This window comes from Peromyscus eremicus, chromosome 10 (genome assembly GCF_949786415.1).
Source record: "Peromyscus eremicus chromosome 10, PerEre_H2_v1, whole genome shotgun sequence".
NCBI lineage: Eukaryota > Metazoa > Chordata > Mammalia > Rodentia > Cricetidae > Peromyscus > Peromyscus eremicus.
In genome coordinates, this window is record NC_081426.1 from 89,000,033 (window position 1) to 89,025,544 (window position 25,512).

General features: G+C 44.9%; 1 protein-coding gene across 1 annotated transcript in view; it reads right to left on the bottom strand.

Moving 5' to 3' along the window:
- Positions 1-223: 223 nt before the first annotated feature.
- Hpse (heparanase) overlaps positions 224-25,512 on the bottom strand; it is a 41,787-nt gene continuing 16,498 nt past the window's right edge. Inside the window, exons 4-12 of the mRNA XM_059274809.1 lie at positions 20,226-20,399; positions 16,981-17,149; positions 15,935-15,982; positions 14,685-14,778; positions 14,174-14,280; positions 10,179-10,293; positions 8,366-8,484; positions 4,908-5,054; positions 224-1,500 (exon numbers count right to left, since the gene is read on the bottom strand). Coding sequence (XP_059130792.1) covers positions 1,341-1,500; positions 4,908-5,054; positions 8,366-8,484; positions 10,179-10,293; positions 14,174-14,280; positions 14,685-14,778; positions 15,935-15,982; positions 16,981-17,149; positions 20,226-20,399 — 1,133 coding nt within the window. The 3' untranslated portion in view covers positions 224-1,340. The remainder of the gene's footprint in view (positions 1,501-4,907; positions 5,055-8,365; positions 8,485-10,178; positions 10,294-14,173; positions 14,281-14,684; positions 14,779-15,934; positions 15,983-16,980; positions 17,150-20,225; positions 20,400-25,512) is intronic.

Consider the following 25,512-nt stretch of genomic DNA (forward strand, 5'->3'; position numbering starts at 1 on the left):
GTATTGAAGCATTGAAACTTTAAGGTCTATTTTAATCAATGTACTCAAATTCAATTGAGATAATATTCACAGCAGACACAAACATATAGAATTGTAATCCTTAAGAGGATTAAAATCCTGGGGCAATTACATTCTGTTACTTGATCAGAGCACAGGACTGTAATGTCCAGTGATGTGGACCCCACCGAACCTCCCAGAGGAGGGGTGCTTGATGACAATTAAATGGTCATGGGTGGTGACTGGGGGAATGACCGTAGACCTGTTCCTGGCCACTAGGACTGGAGACTTGAAGAAAGGCTTACTGGGAGAACCTCCAGGAAAGGTGTCTTCAGGTCTGTGAAGAAATCACTCATCTTCTTCCTCTGGTTGTTACCAGATCTCAATGAACCTGTAGATCAGTCACAGCCATCATGTGACCAGGCCAAGCACAGAGCCAGTGCTACAGACAGTGGGCAGAGCAGGTGAAAGCAGCTGACCCATGGTGATGTGCCCAGCTGTTGGACCGTGCTTCACTTGAACTTCTTATATGGGCTATAAATGTCCTCATTTACAGGTCTCTGTTACAGGTCAAAGCTTCCCAAGCGAAGCAAGAACTAATGGTACAGAAAAAGTGAGTACTGGGATGATTATGACATGTCAGGGGTTTCCTAAAACTTCGCTCAGTCAGCCAGCCGTCTCCTTTACGTCATTTCCAAACTCTGTCACCCCTTTCCTCTCAAGTGCTGTCACTGGTTTTTGTTTTTTGTTTTTGTTTGTTTGTTTGTTTTTAATACTACCCCACCCAACCATCTGTCCTTTCACAGATGGTTTCTGAAGAACAAAGAGAAGAGGCATGGGGCCAGTTCTCTTCCTTTTAGTTCCTCTCAGGCGTGAGCAGATGTATGTCTTTTACAGGCAGTGTGAAGTTGTGGCAATGAGCCTTTCCCTGCCGGAGCTCCAGAGAGGCTCCTGAAGGACAGATTGGACAGTCTTCTAACCAAAATAATAATAATAATAATAATAATAATAATAAAAAGCTTTAAAAAATCATGACATATCCTTCACTTATTTGCCTTTTGTTCATATCGAAGGCATTCCTATACATTTTTAATAACCCTCAAAATAGTGCATGCAAAATGCTAAGCATCACTTGGCACACGGCGCCATTACCTGCCATTACCTGCGGTGTCTGACTTAGATGAGGTCACACTGGCGCCAGCAGTGAGGCAAGCCCGCGTCCTCCCAAGGCTCTGGAGCTGAGAACAAGGCGGCCTTCCTACAGACAGCTAGAGCTTTGCTTTACTCTCATGAATAACACCCCTGAACTCTTTCATCTCGGGGCTACTGTATGCCTTTAATTTTCATAAACAAGCAGCAATTTTGGCATTTCTTATGACAAAAAAACCATAGGAAAAGGCAGGCATGCCCAGGGAGCTTCCTGGGCGGAGTGGTTTCTCTGTTAAAGCTGGCAGAGTCTGGTCATCCACCATCTTCAGGGTTTCACCGTTCAGCTGAACGGATCTACGGAAAGGAAAGACAGGCCTGAGTTAGGCAGGTTGTGCATGCACTGTGGCCTCTACGAAAGCCGTGAACTAATTTTAAACCAAGGAGGACTTTTGTGACAGCTTGAGTTATACAGTTGGTATTTCAACACTAGGTGAGATTAGGTGTTTGACCAAGACAAACTTAGAGCCGCAGAGGGAGAGAAAGTAACTGGAGCAGAGGCCATCTGGCCCGCTAAGCCTGCAGTAGTACATCTGGCTTTTTACAGAAACGTGGGTAGGAACTGGGTTCCACATAACCTTTGTCAGAAGCTCAGCACCTAGTCCCACAACTCAAGGCATACTAACAACATGCCACAGTTGTGCCAGTGGCTACCACCAAGGCTATTCTGAGGTGGATTCAGTCCACAGGCTTTGGTTTTGTTTTTACGCTCACATATCACATCAAGTTTATATAAGGAAGCAGAGGAAATATGACCATCTTCAGGAAACCACAAGCAAAAATAGGTCTTGAAAGATATCTCTGAATATTGGTAGTAAGAGCACTCAGCATGAACTGAAGGACTGTTTGAGAAATCCTACCAATGCCAGGCAGCGGTGGCACACGCCTTTATCCCAGCGCTGGGGAGGTGGAGGCAGGTTGAGCTTTGTGAGTTTGAGGCCAGCCTGGTCTACAGAGCGAATGCCTACCGGAGTCCTAGGATCGATTCAGTGCTTTGCTACCTCAACTTGAAGGTAAGTTTGATACTGTGAATTAATAGTGCTGTGTAAGACAGGAACACGGCACTTTTCCACCTGCTCAGGCTGTGGTGTTTAATCAGCTCTGCATACAAATGTGCCCTGAGGGATGCGTGTTTAAGTGGATTCAGCAATGAGCATAGGGTTTCCTCTGAGGGAAGTAACTTGCTTCATGCTGTGAAGACAGAAACGGGAGGATAAGGAATAGAAGACAGGTCTGTTGGACTGCGGGTGAGATAAAGGTTTAAAGAACTAGTAAGGAGCAGGTTTGGCAGAATTGAGGAGCCTTGGAAAAATTCACCTGAGATAAATACATAAATACTGTTAAAATACTTTCATTCAAGCACTTACTGCCCAGCCGACAGCCTGATTCTGGTTCCCCAGACCACATGCTGGAACCTCTGCATGCTGCCCTTTGACCTCTGCGCTCGGGAATGCACCCAAAATGTACTTAGACATAATTGAAGGAATTTACCAAGAAGCTCGTTTCCAGCCATTTTCTTACTCTATCCCCCTCCCCCCAAACTTTTGCAATGCTGTAGGAGAATCCCACCCAGCTCTGTGTGGTGTTTTATTCCACCCACACTCCCTTACTAGATCAGATGGATGGTTCTATGCCACTGGGTATCGAAGTATCTTCAGAACAAATACTCTAAATGTGGAAGTACTCTGCCCTTGATAAACACCAGCCACAAACCCCTTATCTACAATGGTGTCCTGCCGGAGAGATATGCTAGGGCAATGGTGGCACAGAGCTTGTGGGAGTCACCAACCAATAACTGATCTGACTTAAGGCCCACCCTGTGAGATGGAACCCATATCGACACTGCTTGGGTGACCAAGAACCTGAGACTAGATAGATAGCCTAGGGACCTAGGGCAGAACTGAATAATACTAATCTAAAAAAAGAAAAAAAAATGTAGTGATGAAACAACTCCTAATGATATTCTCTCTACTCATTGACCAGTGCCTTGTTCAGCCATCATCAGAGAAGCTTCCTCCTGTATGGGACACATATAGAGACCCATAGCCAGACATTACACAGAGAGTGAGAGACCTGGGAACACTCAGCCCTAAAGGGGATGTCTCCATCAAATCCTTCCCTCAGAGCTCAGGGAACCCCCCGAGGAGAAAGAGCAAAGAGTGTAAGAGCCAGAGGGGATGGAGACACCAAGAACACAAGGCCCTCTAAATCAACACGAGCAAAGCTCATTTGAACTCACAGAGACTGAAGCAGCGTGCACAGGGCCTGCATGGGTTTGTGCCAGGTCCTCTATGTGTATATTATGGCTTCCAATCTGGTGTTTCTATGACGTCCCTGAGTGTGTGAACAAGTGGGTCTCTGTGGGAGCCCACAGAGATTTCCTAGTGAGATCTGAGTTAGCAGATCATTTTAAATGATCTTTACCCAGCAGGGCTGCATAAGAGATGGATTGACCATGTGCGTGGTTACCAGGTGTTTGGAAGGATCTGCACTTGGCTGTGCTAGGGGGAGGTCTTTTGTTCCACCCCTTGGCATTCCTTTAAAAAACCCTTTAGGAGCCTGGTGGTGGTGGTGCACGCCTTTAATCCCAGCACTCTGGGAAGAAGAGTCAGGCGGATCTCTGTGAGTTCGAGGCCAGCATGGTCTATAGAGTGAGATCTAGGACAGGCACCAAACTACACAGAAAAACCCTGTCTCCAAAAACCAAAAATCAAACAACAACAAAAAACAAAACAAAACAAAACAAAACTGGAGAAAAAACCCTTTAGAAGAGACAGAAGGAGCCAGTGGATAAGGATCCAGGCCCTCCCAAGGCTATCCTGTGTTTCTAGCTGTCTCTCTCTCCCCTCTATATTTCTATCGAAATCTCTTATCCCTCACTCCTCAAGAGTACCCTGGGGAAAAAAGTGGGGGCGAGCCCCACACAGATCTCTGATCTTTTCAACTTTTCTTCTGTTGGTTAGTCTGTCCAACTTTGATGTGATAGTTTTTGTTTATCTTACAGTTTATTTTGTTATATATTTTTTAAAGTGAATGAATGGAAACCTCTCCACCAGGGTAAAGGCTAACTGAACTGTCACCTGCTGGGAGAGAGAAATGTGTTTTCTTCCATAGAGAGACACATCAACCTCCAGGACAAGCCTCATGTTCAGGAGGAGTTGACAACATATAGTGAACTCCACAGCTTTTTGTGTGCTTTTATTTGGATATAGTTTGGTGGGGTTTGTTTGTTTTCTTTTTGAGTATGGCCTTATTTCGTTTCCCTGGTCTTGGAGAGTTTGTTGTTACACTGGGTTTTTGTTCTTTTGAGAAAGAATCTGAAGTTGAGTGGGCAGGGAGAGGATTCAGAAGGACTTAGGGGAGGGGAAGAATATGATCAAAATATATTTAAATTTAAAAATTGTTTTAAATAATAAAAAATATAAAAAAATCTAAATACATTGACTGGATCTTGATATGTGAAGATATTTGGGATTACAGATTTTCTTCTAAGATAACTACTAGTTTGTGTCCATATCCTTCTACATTGCCCTCTTCCATGAGTTACAGTTGTATAAATAAGTATTCACATACAGAATTTATGAAATAAAAATGTTAGAATGTAATAGTTACCCCCTTTCCCCTGCCATTGAAAAACCCTCTCTATTCTGATAAATGCCAATAAACTTACATAAAGTTTGCAATCAACAAGAAAAATGACTCACTTGGAAAGTAACCCATCAGGTCCAACAGGCTTTAGAAGGTACTTGTCCACTGGCTTGTTAAACAATTGATATGGCAAGTTCAAGTGCTTGGTGACATTATGGAGGTTCAAGGCATATAGAGTTAAATCTCCTTCCCGATACCTTGGGCTAAAAGCAAACAAGTTAATTCAGTCACATATCTGTCTGACTTACATACTGAAGAACTCGAACATTCACACAATCAGAGATACTGAGTACCGTATTCATATGGTAGTGGGATGTATTAGCAGCCTTTCCAGGGATGATGTTAGACCAATCTTGTGGCCCTATTTTGAAAACAAGAAAAGTAACTGTTCTTCACATCACCACCTCCTGAGCCAGAAGGCTGAGAACTTCGCTCCTTTGCCACATTGAGCTCTAGAAGGTCATAGCCAGACCACATGTTTTTATATATAGGAAGGATAATGATAATCTTGATGATAATAATAAGATCTATATATAATAGTGAATTCCAGTTATAAACTATATAAACGAGCTATTCCTAGTCTAATAAAAAGACTAACCAGGAGGCTGGTCAGAGCATGGGCTGCTCTTCTGGAGGATTAGGGTTCGGTCCCCATAGCTCACAACATAACAGTTGTAATGCCAATTTCAGGAGATCCAATGCCCTCCTCTAGCCTCCAAGGGCACCTGGTACACACATGGTATACACATATATGCGGGCAAACACGCATACATATAAAAAAAAATTTTTTAAAAGACTGAAACGGGGCTGGGGAGGTGGGTAAGCTGGTAAGATGCTTACTCCATCTCCTTAAACCCTGTAAAAAGCCAGACAAGGTGGCTCGTGCTTGCCATTCTCGGGATGGTGAGATAGGAAGAAGAGACACGTGATTCTAGAGCTTGATGGCCAGCTAGCCTAGCAACTTGGCAAAGTTCCAGGCCAATGAGAGACCCTGTCCCTAACAAAAGGTAGACGGCACCTGAGGAAGGACCCAAGATTGTTGATGTCTTCATGCACACTCATGTGTGTGCATGAACACACTTGAATACGCATGTGTACCCCCCATGTGAGCATGCACATATACAAAACACACAGAATATACTAATCACACATAATAAAAGGATGACTTGTACCCCACATGTGAGCATGCACATATACAAAACACACAGAATATACTAATCACACATAATAAAAGGATGATTAAGGCCGAGGGTGGTGGTGCACACCTTTACTCAGAGCACATGGGAGGCAGAGGCAGGCGGATCTGAATTCAAGGGCCAGCTTGGTTTACATAACAAATTTCAGGCCAGTCAAAACCACCTCCTAGTAAGATCCTATTTCAAACAAAACTAACCTGTTGACTTTTCCAGAATTTATCCACTTAAGCCATCCCGTACTTCATACCATGACCTTCACTATTCTGAGCCCTGTAGTGGGTAGCCATTCCAGCTTTGATCTGGGAGTTCCAACCCCCATTGAGACTTCGGCAACTGTCACGCCTACAAGGCAGGGCCAAGGGAGGCGCCTGGAGACCCGAGATCTGGATGGGCCAACGCTCTCTCTGTTCCGGGACCCTGGACGATGGAGGTGGGCCAAGCAGAGCTCCAGAGAACATCGCTGGACTGTGATACACCTTCCCCAGACCCCGCGATCTACCTATCCCTTAATTTGTAAGTTACGCCATTAAATAAATCTCCTTTTAACTACGTGGAGTGGCCTAAATAATTTCACCGATAGAATCCTCAGTCACCAGGAATGGAGAACGTTGGGTGGCTTTGGGGGCTAGTACTAGCCCATCTGCCATAAGAGATTGAAACTCAGATAAGCTAAGCCCTGGGGTTTGGGGAACTCTTTCTACCTAAAGCCAGAGTGCAGGGCTAGGAACATCTGCATGGCCTCTTGCCCTAAAACTGGTCACAACTCAAGAATATTTTTTATTTATTTGGTTTATTGCTGGGAAGGACATATGTGTGCCACATGTGTGGAGGTCAGAGGACAGCTCTTGGGAGTTGGGTCTCTTCCACTACCTTGTGGTGTCCAGCTCAGTCCCTGCAGGTCCTCTACCTGCTGAGCTGTCCTGCCGGCCCAGGAACAACTTAAAAAAGAATCTCTAAGTTAAACAAGCCAGGCTTATTGTGTTGTGCACATGCGCACGGACAGAGGGCAGAGGACAGTTTTCAGGAGTCGGTTCTCTCCTTCCACCATGTAGGTCCCAGGGATGGAAACCAGGTGATCAGTCCTGACGGCAGGGGCCTTTATCAGCTGAGTAGTGAAACAATTGTTTTACTTTTTAATCTTATTTATTTTTGTTTTTCAAGACAGGGTTTCTCTTTGTCATGGCTGCCTGGAACTTGCCCTGTAGACCAGGCTAGCCTTGATCTCAAGGATCCACCTGACTCTGCTTCTTGAATGCTGAGATTAAAGGTGTGCCACTACTGCCCAGCTTGGTTTTTTATTTTTAAAAAACTTGTTTATGTGTATCGGTGTTCTGCCTGCATATATGTATAGTGTGTGTGTGTGTGTGTGTGTGTGTTTGTCTGGTGCCTGCTGAAGCCAGAGTGTTGAATGCCCTAAAACTAGAGTTACAAATAGTTGTGAGTCACTATGTGGGTGCTGGGAACTGAACCTGGGTCCTCAGCCAGTGCTCTTACCTGTTGAGCCATTATCTCCAGCCCCTATTTAAGCAATTGTGTGTGTTCTTTTTTTTTTTTTTTAAGAAGGATTCTTTTTTTTTCTTTTCTTTTCTTTAAGATTTATGTATTCATTATGTATACAGTATTCTGTCTGCACGTATCCCTGTAGGTCAGAAGAGGGTGCCAGATCTCATTACAGATGGTTGTGAGCCACCGTGTGGTTGCTGGGAATTGAACTCAGGACCTTTGGAAGAGCAAGCAGTGTTCTTAACCTCTGAGCCATCTCTCCAGCCCCGTGTGTATGTTCTTGTATGTGAAATGTGTGCTCATGTATGTGGTGACTAGAGACCGACAATAAATGTTTTTCTCAGCTGCTCTCCATTTTTTCTTTCTTTTTTTATTTTTTCATTTTTTTGAGACAGAGTCTCTCGTTGGCTTCAAGTTCACGAATTCAGAGAGACTGGCCAATCAGCACACTCTGGGGACCCTTTTGTCTCTTCCTTCCCAGTGCTGGACTACAGGAACGCACTGCCACATCCAGCTTTTTCTACATGGATGCTGGGTGTGGATCTCAGGCCCTCATGCTTCCTTCCACACAGCACTTCCCCAGCCGAGCCATCTAGCCAGCCCCGCTGGAAGGCTTGGGAGTTAGAGTCTGGTATCATGAAGACAAAGAAAGAAAAGGTAAGGAAAAACGACACAGTTCAGATCTGTACACAGCTGGAGGGCAGCCAGGGTGCTGGGCAGGACGTCTCCCGCTGACTTGTCTGGGGAGGCGGGTGCTGGGCAGGACATCTCCCCCTGACTGACTTGTCTGGGGGAAGCGTGTGCTGGGTACTTACTGGTGGGTGTTCGTGCAATGCAGATACGCTCGAAGTTTGCTTCTGTCCGGGCCTTTCACTTGCACCATCAGCACCTGGGGACCTACCAGTTTCTTGAACAGAAGAGACAGCCAGTAATCCTATCATTCGGGGGGAGAGACGGAAAACAGATCTCTGGTTATTTTCTTTTATTTATTTATTTGTTTATTTATTTATTGGGTTTTTCGAGACAGGGTTTCTCTGTGTAGCTTTGGAGCCTGTCCTGGAACGCACTCTGTAGCCCAGGCTGTCCTCGAACTCACAGAGATCCTCCTGCCTCTGCCTCCCGAGTGCTGGGCTTAAAGGCATGTACCACCATACCTGGCCTATATCTTGAAGATTATGAATAAAATAGTCAATTATTAGATGGTGTTTTTAAAACAAATATATAACCCTGGCATGTTGTAAAGTTAGACAAACTGTATGGTTTTATAGTTGTTGTTGTTGAGACAGAGTCTTACTCTGTAGCCCAGGCTGGCTTGAAACATACCATGTAACCTGGATGGCCTTGAACTCATGATGATTCGCCTGCCTCAGCCTCTCAAGTGTGGGATTATTGGCAGGAGTAACATCTGGATGTCATAAACAATTCTGAACCTTGGCCAGTAGCTAGATAGCATTTTCTCCTTTCTTTTTGTGTCTGTGTGTATTATGGCGTGTATGTGTGTGTGTGTGTGTGTGTGTGTGTGTAGGCACGTGTGCGCCATAGAGTTTGTGTGGGCATCAGTCAGCAACCTCTAGTGTCGGTCTCTCTGCTTGCTGCTGGATACACTAGAATATCTGGCCTCAAAACTTCTGGGAATTCTCCCATCTCCCCCTCCCATCCCCTCCTCCCATCCCCTCCTCCCATCTCTCTCTCCCATCCCCTCCTCCCATCTCCCCCTCCCATCTCCCCCTCCATCTCCCCCTCCCATCTCCCCCTCCCATCTCCCTCCCCCATCTCCCCCTCCCATCTCTCCCTCCCATCTCCTCCTGGAGCTCTGGGATCACAGAAGAACAACACTGCACCAGACTTTGCAAAGTTTCTAAGGATTCAAAGTGTAGTAAAGGCGGTCAAGTGTGCTAACGTACGCCTTTGATCCCAGCTCTTGGAAGGCAGAGGCAGGTGGATCTCTGTGAGTTGTGGCCACCCTGGGCTACAATAGTGAGTTCTGGGACAACCAGAGTTACATAACAGAGAGACCAAAAGCCAACACAAAACAAAAACAAGCCAAGGTGCAATAAGCACCTTCACCCGCCCAGCCACCCTCCCAGCCCTGGAACAGCGACTGTAGCTCTGACTTGCTTTACAAAACATTATCCAAACGTTTTAATAAAATGCATACCACACTCTTAGTGGACATATTTTATTTTTATTTATTTTAGTATCGTTATCAATTTTTTGCTTTTGTTTTTTTAGGACAGGGTTTCAATGTGTAGCTCTGGCTGTCCTGGAACTTGCTCTGTAGACCAGGCTGGCCTTGAACTCTCAGAGATCTGCCTGCCTCTGCCTCTCAAGTGCTAGGATTAAAGGCGTGCACCACCACTGCCCAGCAAGTGACAAGTAGACAATATTTTAAAAGTGATTCCTGATTCTTAATTCCCTCTCTCTCTCTCTCTCTCTCTCTCTCTCTCTCTCTCTCTCTCTCACACACACACACACACACACACACACACACACACACACACACACACGATGATCTGTAAGCGTCCTCCCAGCTCATCTTTACTGAGGGCACTGACTACTCCTAGGAGGTTAGGAGGGCCCAGAGCAGACATCCATCTCTTCACAGGCACAGGAAGTAAGGTCACTTACAGGTAAGGGCTTGAAGTTTTGGTCCACTAGGTGGTAGTTACCGGCTCCGAAGAACACCTGCCTCATCACCACCTCTATGCCCATCTGGGCTGAGATGCCCAACTTATCCAGCCACCTGGGACAGAGTGACACGAGCTTTCTTTAGATTGGAAAACAAAGTCATTCCATTCTAATTACACATAGATTTGCTCATCTGTGTGGGAGGAATCAACAGGAAACTACAAGAATGGCATTAATTACAAATAAGTCATTCACATGAGATGGTGACAGAAGTAACATACACACACACACACACACATACACACACACACACACACACACACACACACACACAGAGTGAAGACTAGAGAGAAGGCAGTTGTCAACAGTGGTCAAAACATGAGCCACATAGAACCACAGCCAAACCACTATGATCATCTCCCCCACGCCTTCAACGAATGGCAACTCTTCATTCTTTTCTCAATTCCTGAGCTCTCATGAACACTGAGAGGTTGTGTTCTATTCTAACTTATAACAAGGAAGATGGTGGGAACAAAAGAGTAGTAATGGATGAGAAAAAAAGTCTCAGTAATGAAGAGCATGGAAACAGTGAAGATCAGAATGAAGAGCATGGAGACAGTGAGGCTCAGAATGAAGAACATGGAGACAGTGAGGATCAGAAGGAAGAGCATGGAGACAGTGAGGATCAGAATGAAGAGCATGGAGACAGTGAGGCTCAGAATGAAGAACATGGAGACAGTGAGGATCAGAAGGAAGAACATAGAGACAGTGAGGATCAGAATGAAGAGCATGGAGACAGTGAGGATCAGAAGGAAGAACATAGAGACAGTGAGGATCAGAATGAAGAGCATGGAGACAGTGAGGCCTCAGAATGAAGAGCATGGAGACAGTGTGGCCTCAGAATGAAGAACATGGAGACAGTGAGGCTCAGAATGAAGAGTATGGTGACAGTGAGGTGCTGCATATAAGCAACCCCTAGGGTAAAACAACCACGTTTGTGCAGTGGACAATGAGGTGTGACAGCCAGTCCTGAAGTTCGTGGGTCACCCTCAAGTGTGACATGGCTATTTTAGAGCTAAACTTCTTCAGAATCTGCAGTACAGCTCTATGCACATTAAGCATCCTCGGAGCCGAAACTCTGGACGAACTCTTAACATCTTCCCTCTCCTCCTCGACCTTTCCTTCCTCTTCCCTTGCTTGCCTTGTCTCTTTTCCCACAAGGTTTCATTGTGAACCCCTGATCCTCCTGTTGTGGCCTCCACATGCTGGGATTGTAGGCAAGCCCCCATCCCTGGAAAAGAGCAAGCTTCCCCAGAGAAGGGACCCTGCTACAGGCTGGACCTTAAATGGCCTCCAAAGGCTGGTGTGTTGGAGCCTGGCCTTGGCTGATGGTGCTTGTGTGAGGCGGTAAGGCCTAGTCAGAAGAAGTAGGCCCTTCAAAGGGTATCAGGCCCTCCTGGCTCCTTCTCTTTTCTCTTTTGCCTCTACTCACCCAGAGGTGAGCCGTTTCCTCCACCACGGGCTTGCCATAATATACTGCTTCACAGACCCAAAGGCAACAGGACCAAGTGATCAAGGGCTTAGTCCTCTGAAATGAGCCATAGTTAACATTTTCTCTACTAAATTGTTTATCTCAGTATTTTTCACAGTGACAGAAGGCTAATTGACATGCATTCTTTGACCTATGTTTAGGGCATCATAATTCTTTCTTTCTTCCCTTTGTCCTCCTCCTCATCATCATCCTCCTCCTCATTGTTGTCATCCTCCTGTGGGCTAAACCTTGGGCCTATGAGCATTCTAGGCAAGTGCTCTATCACTGAGGCCTCATTTTACTTTTTGTGCTTTGAGACAAGATCTTGCTTGGTTGTCCAGCCTGGTCTTGAACTCACTCTGTAGCCCAATCAGATCTTGAACTTGTAGTCCCCCTACCCCAGCTTCCGAAGTAGCTAGAATTACAAACGTGTGCCATCAAGCCCAGCCAAACTTTCTAAAACAGTTCATGCTTGCTACTGATCGGGGGCCCTGGCGGCGCCAAGCGTCTTGGAGCTGCTGATGACGACGATCACGGTGCTGGGATGACTGGGACTGACCCTTCACTGACCTTGGTGGAATTTGCCTCACAACTCTTGCCTATGTCTTTGACATGTTTAATGTTTGAACTCCTTGCTGTTAAGGGCCCCTCACTGAAGGCTGGAATTGGGACAATGTAACAATTTTTATGAAAGCTGATGTTAAGAATAAAACTTATGGTGATTCCCTGGGAGAATTAGCTATGCAAGAAACTGAGTCTTCTATACAACCTATTACTTAAGTGGTATTAATAAGCATGAGACATAAGATGTAGAAGAAATCATTTAAGAAGAAAAGCTTAGGGAAATTTTAGAAGCTGACAAACTATAACTGAATCATTAGGTTTTTATGTTTTGCCCCAGAAATATGGAACTAATATGGACAAGGAAAAGATTTTTGATTATTAAATTAATAACAAGCCTTGTTAATATCCTGAAGGCAAAGTAAGCAGTTTTAGGAATCTTTTTGTTTGTTTGTTTGTTTTTGTTTGAGACAGGGTTTCCCTGTGTAGCCCTGGCTATCCTGGAATTCGCTCTGTAGATAAGGTTGGCCTCAAACTCAGAGCTCCACCTGCTTCTGCTTCTTTTTTTGTTTTGTTTTGTTTTTTTCAGGGCTGAGGACCGAACCCAGGGCCTTGTGCTTGCTAGGCAGGTGCTCTACCAGTGAGCTAAATCCCCAACCCCTGCTTATGCTTCCTGAGTACTGGGATTAAAGGTGTGTGTCACCACCGCCCGGCCAACTTTAGGACTCCTGATGTTCTTTTACTCTTTGCAGGATTGTGATAAAGATAGAGACCACACTGAAACAGGAGTTGATGACAGAGACACAAAGAGAAACATCTTGGCTCAGTGAGCTGCCTGGCTGCTGAGCAGACTTGTCAGACCAGGACTTCTCTGGTTGTAGGAAGAATAAAGAACAGAAGACAGTATTTCAGAGGTCAGGGGAAAGGATGGTGGGCTATGTCAGATAGAAAAGAAAGAATTTGAACAAGGACTGAGGAATCAGATTAATTAAATATTCCTTATAGTAGATTAATAGAATAACACGTGGTAGGAAATAACTTCTGATCTGTTAACTTAGTCAAACTTAAATAGAAACATCCTGTCTAGTTTTTCTGTAACCACAAGGCTTTACAACACCAATGTTAAGGAAAAGGATAGTGAGTTAAAAAGAACTGATTTTACCATAATGTTCGATTTTAGTTCTCATGAAATTTGCTGTTTGCTTGTTTTGTTTCTTTTACTTGATAAGCCTATGTACTCACGGAAGACTTTATAGAATGTCTGTACCATGAAAAGACTTTGTCATCAAGGATTAAAGTCTGTGAGGAAATGATTTTGTGTATAAATAAAGCCTGTGAGAGACACAGGTTGTCAGAGCAGGACAAGCCACGCCGAGATGCGCTTCCTCTCTGTCCGTCTCTCCTAAAATGAAACTAAGAAGTGTCCCGTGTCTCATTCCTCCGTCACTGCTCTAGCATCCACCCATCTTCAGACTCCGCCCTCATCTGGAGCTGGACTCTGCAGGACACCAATTAAAGATGTCTGACAAGGTTTAGCAAACCATTTTAGATAAAAGGTGTATGAGTGTTTTGCCCGCTTGTCTGTCTGTGCGGCAGGTGCATGCCTGGTGCCTGTGGAGACTGGAAGAGGGCATTGGATCTCCTGGAACTGGAGTTACAGACGGTTGGGAGCCACCATGTCAGTGCTGAGACTTGAACCCCAGTCCTCTGGAAGTGTAGCACTGTTCTTAACCACTGAACCATCTCTTGAGCCTGGAAAATTACTTTTTTTTTTTTTTTTGTAAGACCTGGCACAAAATTTTAGGGTTCTGTCACAGACGTTGTATTTGGTGTGGGTTTTGGCTGACATTAGGGGACGGAAAGAGCTGGAATCTGAGCCCAAAGCCTGTACAGCATCACTCACATAAAGCCAGCAGCAAAGGTGTTGGACAACAAGGGCGCTCCCCCGCCGTAGGCGGAGCTTGTTTCTCCCAACCAGACCTTTTTGCCGGGTCTTATCTCCTTAGTCACCTGGGGAACAAGAAGAGTTCCACAATCATTGCAAACAAGTCAACCACCTCACAGCTGAATGTGAACAGCTCTGCCTCTCCAGACTCGCCTACCCTGTTAGTTACAGACAGATTTAGAATCACTTAGGTCTTGGCCATTATCTTTTATGGGCCTAGTAGGGTATAGAAGGAATATAAATACGGTCTATAACAGTTAATTCTACTGAAAGGCCATTAGAAGTATTTTAATTTCTAATCACCACAACTAAACAAGATCCAACACTAGGGAGGAAACCAAGGAATGAGACACAGTGCTTACCCTTTAAAATCAGAAAAAAAAAATATGGCAATACGTATATATCCATCGACATCATCAGACTATAAAACAGAGACTGGTGTGGATGAAAAATTCAGTAAGACTATTACCTTTAGAATTTTTCGCACAGATAAAATAAAAGTGTCCAGCACATCAGAGCTCAGAAAATCTTCTTCGGTGGCAACACGTCCATTCAAGTAGTAGCTATTATTCGGAAAGAATTTACAGATTACTTCCGGCTGTAAAGCCAGTTCTGAGCCTTGTTCTTCCTCCTACTCTTTCTCATGGATGCTGTTTTTAGAAAGGCAGAAGTCCCTCCAGAGAGGAGCTAACGTGGGGAAGGGGCCGTTCTATCCGAGTAACTACAAGTCAGCTATCCCACCTTAAGCTACAAGCGCTCAGCGTTACTTATTCTTTGGCCAGCAACTGGTTTTACCTGCTTTTGTGGCTCATGGCTTAGTTGGCCATGTACCTCAACCTTGTAGTAACTGCCACACTGTTTAAAACATTACACTTCCTTATTGTGAACATTAAAATCCTTGTGCAATGGATGTTCAAGATGCTGCCCGTTTATTACTGGAGCTTTTAAAAGTCAATCAGCAGCCGAGCAAAAGTAAGTTCTTGAAAATTGGCAATTAGTATGACTAGAAGGGCATGGCACTGCATGCCTTCAACTCCAGCACGCAGGAGGCAGAGGCATAGGGATCTCTGTGATTTCAAGGCCAGCCTGGCCTACAGAGAGAGGTCTAGGACTTCCACAGCTTCATAGATTTTGTCTCAAAAAATCAAAACAAAAACAAACAAACATAAAAAAGACAGGGTTTCTCTGTGTAGCCCTGGCTGTCTTGGAACTAGCTCTGTGGACCAGGCTGGCTTCGAACTCAGAGATTCACCTGCTTCTGCCTCCTGAGTGCTGAGGTATGAGCTACTACCAAACCTCAAGAATATTTTTAAACATTATTTCTTTATTTATTTAGAGAAAGTCTCACTATGTAGCCTTGGCTGGCCTGGAACTCACTATGTAGACAAGCTGGCCACAAACACAGAGATCCATCACTTTGTCTCTGAGTGCCTAGATTAAAGATGTGCACCACCACACCCAACTGATTTTTACTTTTTATGGGTAAATGTGTGTTTGCACGAGTTTAGATGCACTACGTGTGTGTAGTGCCCTTAGAGGCCAGAAACGGGTATTGGATCCCCAGGAAATGGAGTTCCAGGCTGTTGTGAACCCAGGTCCTCTGCAAGAGCAGCAAGTGTTCTAACCACAGAGCCATCCCTCCAGCCCATTAGCTATAACTACATCATGGAGGCATTCAGAAGTTAATAATGGGGATATTAAGTTAATGTGAATACTTACTGATGCCATGTAACTGAGTCAATCACTTCTCCGCCAGTCTTCAGGAAACTAGAAGAAAAGTTCCACATTGGGGTCACTTACCCTCAAACAAGCATATGCAATTTTTCAGAAGAGCTTCATTCCCTGGAATGACTCACTGATGTAAGTCTCAGGCGACACAAACACCCTAATCATATCCTTGGAATTTTAAGCCAATGTTTCCTCTTTTGGTAAACAATATAACAGTGAACTGTTTAATAATGTAGAGCACAGGGGATTCTCCACCGGAAAGGACCATTTATCTCCAAGAAAAGTGGTTTTGCTTCTTTGCCAAGAGGGCACCCACCAAAAGCAAAGAAGGCCCTGTCCCTCTCAGAGCTGAAGTCAAAATCAAGGCCATTGGAAGCCAAGAAGGCAGTGCTGACAGGTATCCATAGCCACATAAAGAAGAGGTGCCCATCACCCACCTTCTACGGCCCAAAGCCCCACAGCTCCAGAGGCAACCCAAATACTCTGCAAGAGCATCCCCAGGAGAAACAAGCTTGACCTCTACGCTATCATCTTGTTTTCCCTGACCACTGAGTCAGCCATGGGAAAAACAGAAGTCATCAACACACTCCAGTTCATTGTTTAGGTCAAGACCAACAAAAGGGAAATCAAACAGGCTGAGAGGAAACTCTAGGACATTGAAATGGCCCCAGGCAATACCCTGGCCAGGCCTGATAGAAGGGCACATTCTTGACTGCCTCCTCAAAGATGCTTTGGATGTTGGGACCATCTAAACTGAGTTCAGAGGGCTAATTTTTAAGTACACATTTTTTTTTTTCACCATTAAAAAAAAAAAATAAGAAGGCACTGGAATGTAGTGGCTCACACCTTTAATTCCAGCACTCAGGAGGCAGAGGCAGGTGGATCTCTGAGTTCTAAGCCAGCCTGGACTACAGAGTGAGTTTGGGACAGTCAGGGCTACATAGAGAAGCCCTGTCCCAAACAAACAAATGAACAAACAAAAGAGGAAGAAGAAGGGGGAGCCGGGGAGAAAGTAGCTGTGCGCGCCCAGTTCCTACCTTCCCAGCAGCTTAACTGTCTTCCCTCGAGGCTGACCAATGTCGGGACCATAGAGTTTTGCATTTTTGAAAGCTGACTTTTGTAGAAGCTTATGCAACGCAACAAAATCTTCTCCTAACTGCAGCCCATCGATGAAAACGTGAGCTTTCTTCCAGAAACTGTTGGGCTCTGGAAGACAGCAACTCTCATGTTCACCTCTTACTTAAACATTCTTTAAACACAAGCATACAGCAACAAACAGTTTTCCAACACAAACCTGGAATCAAAAGTCAAGAAAAGTGGGCTGGAGAGATGGCTCAGTGTTTAAGATCACTGGCTGCTCTTCCAGAGGACCTGGGTTCAATTCCCAGCATCCACATGGCAACCCACAACTCTCTGTAACTCCAGTTCCAGGGAATCCAACACTCTTACATACATGCAGGCAAAACACCAATGCACATTTAAAAAAAAAGAGTCAAGGAAAGTAAGACAACCCCCCCCCCATAGTTAATAAAGAAGAGAGTTTATAAACATAAATATTTTAATTATGGCACAAAGAGGGAGTAAACAAATTGGAGCTAATAATAGAGATGTTAAACCAATGGGCCTTTGGAAAATAGTTATGGACAGTATTTCAAGCCTGATTTATTATTTGTCCACAAAGAACAAAGGAAGAAGAGGGGTTAGGGAGATAGCTCAACTGGTGGAGCACTGCCGTGCAAGCCGGAGGACCCCAGATGGATTCCCAGACATGGTGACCCACTTGTGAACCCGACATTGGAGAGGTAGAGATGGGACGATCGCTGGGACATGCTCTCCAGCTAGCCTAGTCTACAAGGTGAGTTCCAGGCCAATGAGAGACCAAGTTTCTCACATACACAAAAAGGTAGAAGGCACCCAAGGAAGGACACTTTAGGATGTTCTCTGGCCTTTGCATGTTCATGCATATGACAACAAGCACACAAGTGCTGTGGATATCACTCTGTATAAATAAAATGCTGACTGGCCAGTAGCCAGGCAGGAAGTATAGGTGGGACAAGCAGGGAAGAGAATTCTGGGAAGTGGAAGGCTGTGGCAGAGAGACCGTGCCAGCCATTGCCATGACAAGCAAGATGTAAGGTACCAGTAAGCCACGAGCCACGTGGCCAACTATAGATTAATAGAAATGGGTTGATTTAAGATAGAAGAACTAGATAACAAGAAGCCTGCCATGGCCATACAGTTTGTAAACAATATAAGTCTCTGTATGTTTACTTGGTTGGGTCTGAGCGGCTACAGGACTGACAGGTAAGAGAGATTTGTCCTGACCGTGGGCCAGACAGGACCAGGAAAACTCCAGCTATACACAAGCATGTACACACACACACACACACACACACACACACACCACACACACACACACACACACACACACACACACCACACACACACACACACACACACACATATATACTTGAAATAAAAGAAAACAAGTAAGAAATAGAACGGGCAGGGAGGAGAATTTTATGTGCAGAACAGTGCCTGTCCTAAATAGCATGTGCTCATTTAATGACTGCATTTTATTGTTGCACTTCATATTTAGCTATATTGCTTGATGTATGGGAAATTCTTACAAATATTTTTAAAATAAATCTGACTATCATTAGCGTATTAGTTCCTTGGGACTGGAGAGATGGCTCAACAGTTAAGAACACTGGCTGCTCTTCCATATGACCTGGACCCCCTGGTGGCTCACAACTACCTATAATCTATACTGGAAGCCTCTAGACAGCTTGAGCATATAGTGGAGGAGGCGTGGGGATTGGAGTGTATTTGCTATTTTTGTTACAATAACAGAAAGCAACTTGTGGAAGAAATAATCTCTTTTGTCTTGTGGTTCCAGAGAGGAGCCATGGCAGTAGGTGGCCAGCACAGGAAGCTGAGAGATCACATCTTAGTCACACACAGAAAGCAAGGAGAGAGGGAGGGAAGGAGGGAGCGAGGGAGGGAGGGAGAGAGGGAGACAGAGTCAGAGACAAAGAGACAGAAAGAGAGAGACAGAGACTGAATGTGGGGTGCGGCTATAAACCCCCAGAGCCAGCTCCCTGTGACATACTTCCTCTGGCAAGACTGCACCACCCTCCACAAACAGTTCTTCCAATAAGGGGCCAAGCAGTACACATGCCTCAGCCAATGGGGGCCATTCCTCATTCAAACCACCACATGGAGGTCACCTGACAAGCTAAGAAACACCAAAAGGGAGGGAAGGGGAGAATCAACTGCCCCCCTCACAGTTTCGCTGAGTTCAGTTTGCTAAGCACAGTAAGTTTAAAGTCTGCGAAGCCCAAGGGGAGCTGGGGAGGTTGAGGGCTCCAGCAGTTTTGTTTTTTTGTTTTTTAAACCTCAAAAACAACACAAGGATGTGCTCCCAAGATGACGCAGCTGGTGAAGCATTTCTCACACAACCCTTGTAGAGGTGGAAGAGAGAAAACCAATACCACAAAATTGTCCTCTGACCTCTACACGTGTGTGCTGTGGCCCATGACCTTCCCCCATCACACACTTAATAACAATACACAGTGTTTGAGACAGGTTTCTCTGTGTAACAGTCCTGGCTGTCCTGAAACTGGATTTGTAGACCAAGCTGACCTTGAATTCACAGAGATCCGCCTGCCTCTGCCTCCTGAGTGCTGGGATTAAAGGCGTGCACCACCAGTGCCTGGTTCAACACACAATTTTTTTTCTTAAAGAAAACATAATCACCACCACCAATACAAAGGTGAGGTTGATGGATCTATCAGTACAGTGCTTGCTGTGGAAAGCAAAGGGGCCTGAGTTCATATCTCCAGCATCCACATGAAGTGCTTGGCATGTAGTATGCCTATAAGCCCATTGCTGGGGGGCAGAGACAGGCATCCCGGGGCTCAGTGGCCTTCTAGTTAAGCTAATCATTGAATTCTAAGTTCAGTAAGAGACCCTGCCTCAAACAAAATGGATACTGACAAAGGAAGACACCTGACTGGACATCCACATGCGTGTGCACACACACGGCACATACACACACACACACACACACACACACACACACACACACACACACACTCCATACACCCCTAAACTGGCTCTGGGATTCAGAGGAGCTTTCTGCTGATGCAGCTCCACTGTGGAGCAATTGCATGACTGTATCTAGGGAGAAGTCTATGTACTAACATGGAAAAGGATATCAAAACAGGAAAAAGAACAGTGCGGGGATTCCTTTATGAGTGAAATGTTCCCGGGTACATACCGTTGCCCAGTTCCCAGGAGATGTTGTAGCCCTTGGAAGCGCAGTAGTCCAGCAGCAGCTGAGCGTTGGAGCTGTTCCACTGCAAGTCGGGCGTTCTTAGTAATGCATTTAGACCAAAGATCAGGTCTAACCCTGAGCACTTCGCAAAGCTGTACAGCATGTCCACTGAGCTTCCTAAAAGAAAAATGGTGGGGTTAGTTATGTCGGCACCACAGCGAAGACTACCCCCAGGCTCACTTTTCATGGGTTTTCTTTACATTTTTAGTCAAAGTAATCCCATTCCTAATAAATGGCTGTCATTATGCCGCAGCAATGACACAGTGGACAGGCAGATCAAAAAAGAAAAGCCTGGGCTGGGGACATAGCCCAGTTGATAGAGTAGTTGACTAGCATGCAGAAAGCCTGGGTTCCACTTAGGACTCAGACTCACTACACAGCTTAGGACGACCTTGAACCTCTAATTCTTTTGCCTCCATCTCCTAAGGGTTTGGATTGTAGCTTTCTGTTTGTGTTTTGAGACTGTCAACAATACAATTTTAAGTTTCTAAACTTTTGTTTTTATTTTATGTGCTTGAGTGCCTGCATGCATGTCTATGTACCGACACTCACATGCAATGCCTTCCGAGGACACAAAAAGTCATGAGATTTCCTGAGATGGAATTACAGATGTTTGTGCGCTGCCTCGTGGTGCTGGGAATTGAACCTGGGACCTCTGGAAGAGCAGCCAGTGCTCTTAATCATCCAGCCATCTCTCTATCCTCAACAAAATAATTGTAAGTGTGGTCTTTGAATTGGATATCGTAGGCATACTAAGCCTCTGTGATTATCATGCAAACTCTCCAATCATTATTCAGCAGAAATTCACTCAGGAACTCCTCTAGTCTAGAAAGAAAGAAATACCACTCTATCTGGTAAACGTCAAAACTTCCTCCTTAAAAGCGGCTTGGCTTTGTTCAGCTCCCAAGTCCTTGGCTCAAATCCTTTCATAGTCACCACAGCAGAGCCTAAGAGTCAACGCTGCTGACAAAGGCCTCTGAGTGGCACAAGGCCAGCGAGCATATTTGCTGTGTCACTGACTTCCACAGCACTGTGGCCAGTCAGCAAGGAGTGACCCACACAGGGATTAAGAAACTCTGAGCGCAGCCACCTAGCATTCCACTGGGTCTTACAGCCTCGGTTTAGGTCAGCCTTGAGCTTGGGATCACAGAGCACACACGAACGTCCACACTCACTTTCCTATGTGTTGGGGACCGATTCCGGACAGTGGTGTCCTTACTTTATCAAACCTTACAAAGGCAGGAAGTTCCTGGCCTAACCTCGGGCTGTACAACTTCCTGGAGTACCTGCTAATCAGCCAGCTGCAGGGGCCTGGGACCAAAGTGACCTCACCCTCCCTTAGGAATTTTCCATCCTTCTCTCCGTGCTTCCCCTGTTCCCCCTCCCTGCCTGAAGCCCTGTTTATAAGCCTCAACACCCAGTCAATAAACGGAGACCTCGACGCAACTCAGAATGTCTCTGTCTTCCTTTACGCGCCTGGTCTCCTTTCTCTCTCGCCCCCATTGATCTTTCAGGAGGTGCCTCCTCGGGTCTCATCAAATAACCTGGCCCGCGGGACCGGGCAAGTGGCGCCCGAACGTGGGGCTCGAGGCACGGTGACCTGCCGGACGACGAACAACGGAAGGGGCCCCGGAGAGGATTAGGGTAGAGACGCCCGGACCGCATCACTCGTGCAACGCGGGAGAGTCTTGAGGTAAGTATGTCGTCCCATCGATCATGGGCAAAAATTTATCTAAAGAGGCTGTTTTTCTAAAGGAGATGAAAAGGTAATCTTAGGGAGAGAGGAATAAGAGTTAAGAAAAAGGATTTGATAAAATTCTTCTAATATGAGGAGGAGAAATGTCCCTGGTTAGTGATTAATGGACCAGGAAATCACCCTTTGACTTGGAACAAGGTTGGAAAAGATATTAACAAATTACTCAGAGACGGGGAAAATGTCCCCGACGCCTTTTTTAGTTTTTATGGTGTGATTAGAGATGTTCTAAAGGAAACAGAGAGATGGGCGTGTTTCACATTTACTAGCCCTTGCAGAGGATTTTCTCTCAAACTCCCCCTGCCTGACACCCAAGGGTCCAGAGGTTTATTGACATCTACCGGTAAGAGCGCTCTCTGTCCTGTCTGTGTCTCTGTCATGTTACTTTTGTTTTGTACCGGTCGACCGATTTGTACTTTGCAGGCTCTCACTGGGGCAGACGTGTCCGGACAGTGAACCTGGCGGCGAAGGGAGACGTCCCAGAGCCCTAAGGCCACCTCAGAGGTGACGATTTGGTTTAGGAGCATCTTTGGGTATCTTCCCCCACAATGGGAGGAAGTGCCACCTTGTATTTTGTCCCGGGAATTTGTCAGAGCCATTTTGTGGTTTTTTTGTTATGTTTTGTTATGATCATTGTTACTTTACTCTCTCCTTCTCTTCCAAGAAAAAAAAATTTGTTTAACTAAACGAAAAAAGGGGAACTGCTGCAGGCCGCAGGAATATATCATAAAAACTCAGCTGGTTATGGCAAAGTCACTACCTGGAGGAATCAGGGAATTCCTCCAGAGGAAGCCAAATCCTAAGGAGTTTTTGGTGTTACTTGGCTTGTTATATATCAGCTGTATTCTGTTATAAAAATCATGTGTGCCTTCATAGTTTTCCCAATTGATTTTTCCCTAAGAAGGGCTAACAATGTGCACTGATCACTCTCTAGACATACACATTCCAGGCATTTGGAGAACAGCCCCAGGAAAGGCTTTCTCTGGAATCAGATATCTCCCCTAGCCATTTTCAAGGACACAAGGAAACACCACCCAGGTGGTCACCCAACTTCCGAGGACTAACGGTGATAACCACCCACAGGCGAGTCTCCTGACTTAAGGTAAATTCCACAAGGAGACACCGCCTAGGAGAGGTGGATGTTAAGTAATAGCTTTACACAGTTTAGCTTGGACCCTCCCTTTTATATACCGGGACTTCCAGGGCACAGAAAGGAAAAGAAAAAAGAGAATGGAAGAACTAGATGGGTAAGAACTTGAGAGGAACAAACTGAGATGGGGAAGAACTAGATTGAAAGGCTAGAAGAGAGGACTAGAGGAACGAGATGGAAGATGAGAAAAGAGCCAGATGGGGAAGAACAAGATGAGAAAGAGCCAGATGAGAGAGAAGGAGATGGGAGAGGAGCTGATAGGGGAAAGAACTAGATAGATGAGAACCTAGAAGGGTCAGAACTATATGAAGGAATTAAGATAGAACCTAGAGGTAGATAAATATAGAGAAATCAGTCAAGAAAGGAGCTAGACATGACAGCAGAATAGAAGCTGTGTAGAGAGAGAACTGTCACAGAATAATAAAGTGTATGAACAAAACAAAACAACAACAACAAAAAAAAAGGTGCATGTCTGACTGACAGGGATGTGGAAGCCCCTGATGTCTGTTTGATCAAGGACAGAGATCCTCGAGTCTGGATTGTTTTTGATGTGATTGAGCCTGGAGGGTTACCCCCTCACCTCCCAGAGCACATCAGGCTGTCATTGTTCTTGGAGCTTTGTTGGTTGTTTTGTTGGGGCAAAGTTTTTTCGTGTGCCCTTGGTCTTGTGTGTAATGTATTAATTGTTCTCTTTGTTGACTTGACTGTGACGGACGCTATGGGACAGTTCCCTTCTTCTCTACTAGACCTTTGCCTAGCCCACTGGAAGGATGTGTGAGCCACAATAGAGGGAACTGAGTTCCCCACCCCCACTCCCTGATTGAACTGAGATAAACAGGTAGCTCCTGCCAGATGGGGCTTGCATACTGCAGGAGGGGCTTGCTGGCTGTGAATGAGGCCGTCGTCTCAGTGCTGATGTTCCAGTTCTTGAATTGTCTGTGTAAATGTTATTTGTTTCTGTCTACTAACCTCCCTTATTTTTCTAGAGGAAGAGGAGGAAAGAGAGGCATAACAAAGGCCACCTCCTTCCCTCCCTAACTCTCTTGCTATCAGGACTGCAGCCAGCTGGCTGCTCTCAGGAGGGTGGGGTACGTGCTCTCCATACAGGCAGGCAAAGATGGGAGCTTTGGACAGGGCAATGGGGACTGCCTGCAATTGACAAGAATCTGACCCTCCCTTCCTTTACTGTGATAACTTCAAGGTCTCTTCTGCTGGCCAGCAGCTTCTCTTGTTAGCCCTTCTCTGTCCTGATATTGCTTAAAAAGAAATGTTAAATTACCAGTTCAAGATACTGGGAAAATTATGCTTTTGTTTCCACAGGAAAAACAAAAATTTACATGGGTTTTGGTCATTTGAGTTCAGTGGGTTACAAATACTTGCCATCATTTAAGAGAATTGGTTTCAAATTATTGTTGGTTAAGATAAAAAATAATGTTTTTATAAAAAATGACTTGAGATATGTATATATATAAAAAAAAGAAACATGTTTCATATTTCTTTGTCTTGCTATTCTGCTGTTACATTGAGACTCCAAAGGGTCATAGTTGTAAAAATGTCTGTCTACTCTACAGGTATGAATGAAAAATGTGGCCACATGTATGTTTGGTTTTGAATGTCTGAGTTTGCATGTCCTTTGTGTTAAGAAATGCAAGTTAATACTAGTCATCTGGCTATTCAGATACTAGTTTAAAGCATAAACTGTTCTATTTTCAAAAAAAAAAAAAACTAAGAGGTATATTTGACTAATATATCTATAGGAGAACAAATTGGCCTGGTTATTGTTACCAAACTTAGAGATATTTTCAAGATTAGGCCTAGATTTGTTTGGCTTAGATACATTTAATAGATAATAGTCCTCAAACCTGTCAAGGATCTGATAAATATGGCATTTACATTATTTGATAAAAAGCTTACTATAGCAAACAGAGACTCCGAGCTCCCCAGCTCCTAGCAATGACTCCCAAGGTCTCCAAAGAAGATATGAAACAACGACAAGAAGATGCCACCTGAATTGTGGACAATGCTGTCCTGACAGCTGTCCTGCCAACACTATGAAGACTATAGGAGCCTGGGATGATGACAGTCTGGGTAATGAATAGTCTATGTTGTTTTTTAAATAGACTTAAAAGTCTGCACTCAGGTAAAGTTTATCCTTCTCAGATCTTTGATGACATTTATGACTGGACTAGCTATAGCTTTCTCAGCTTAGTAATTGATTGATCAATGGATTAATTAATTAAAGCTAATAAGTCTCTTTAAAAAAGATAAACAGGTTGTAAATATAGACTTACAGATGCTTTTCATTGGGCCAAGGAAATTTCAGTCCA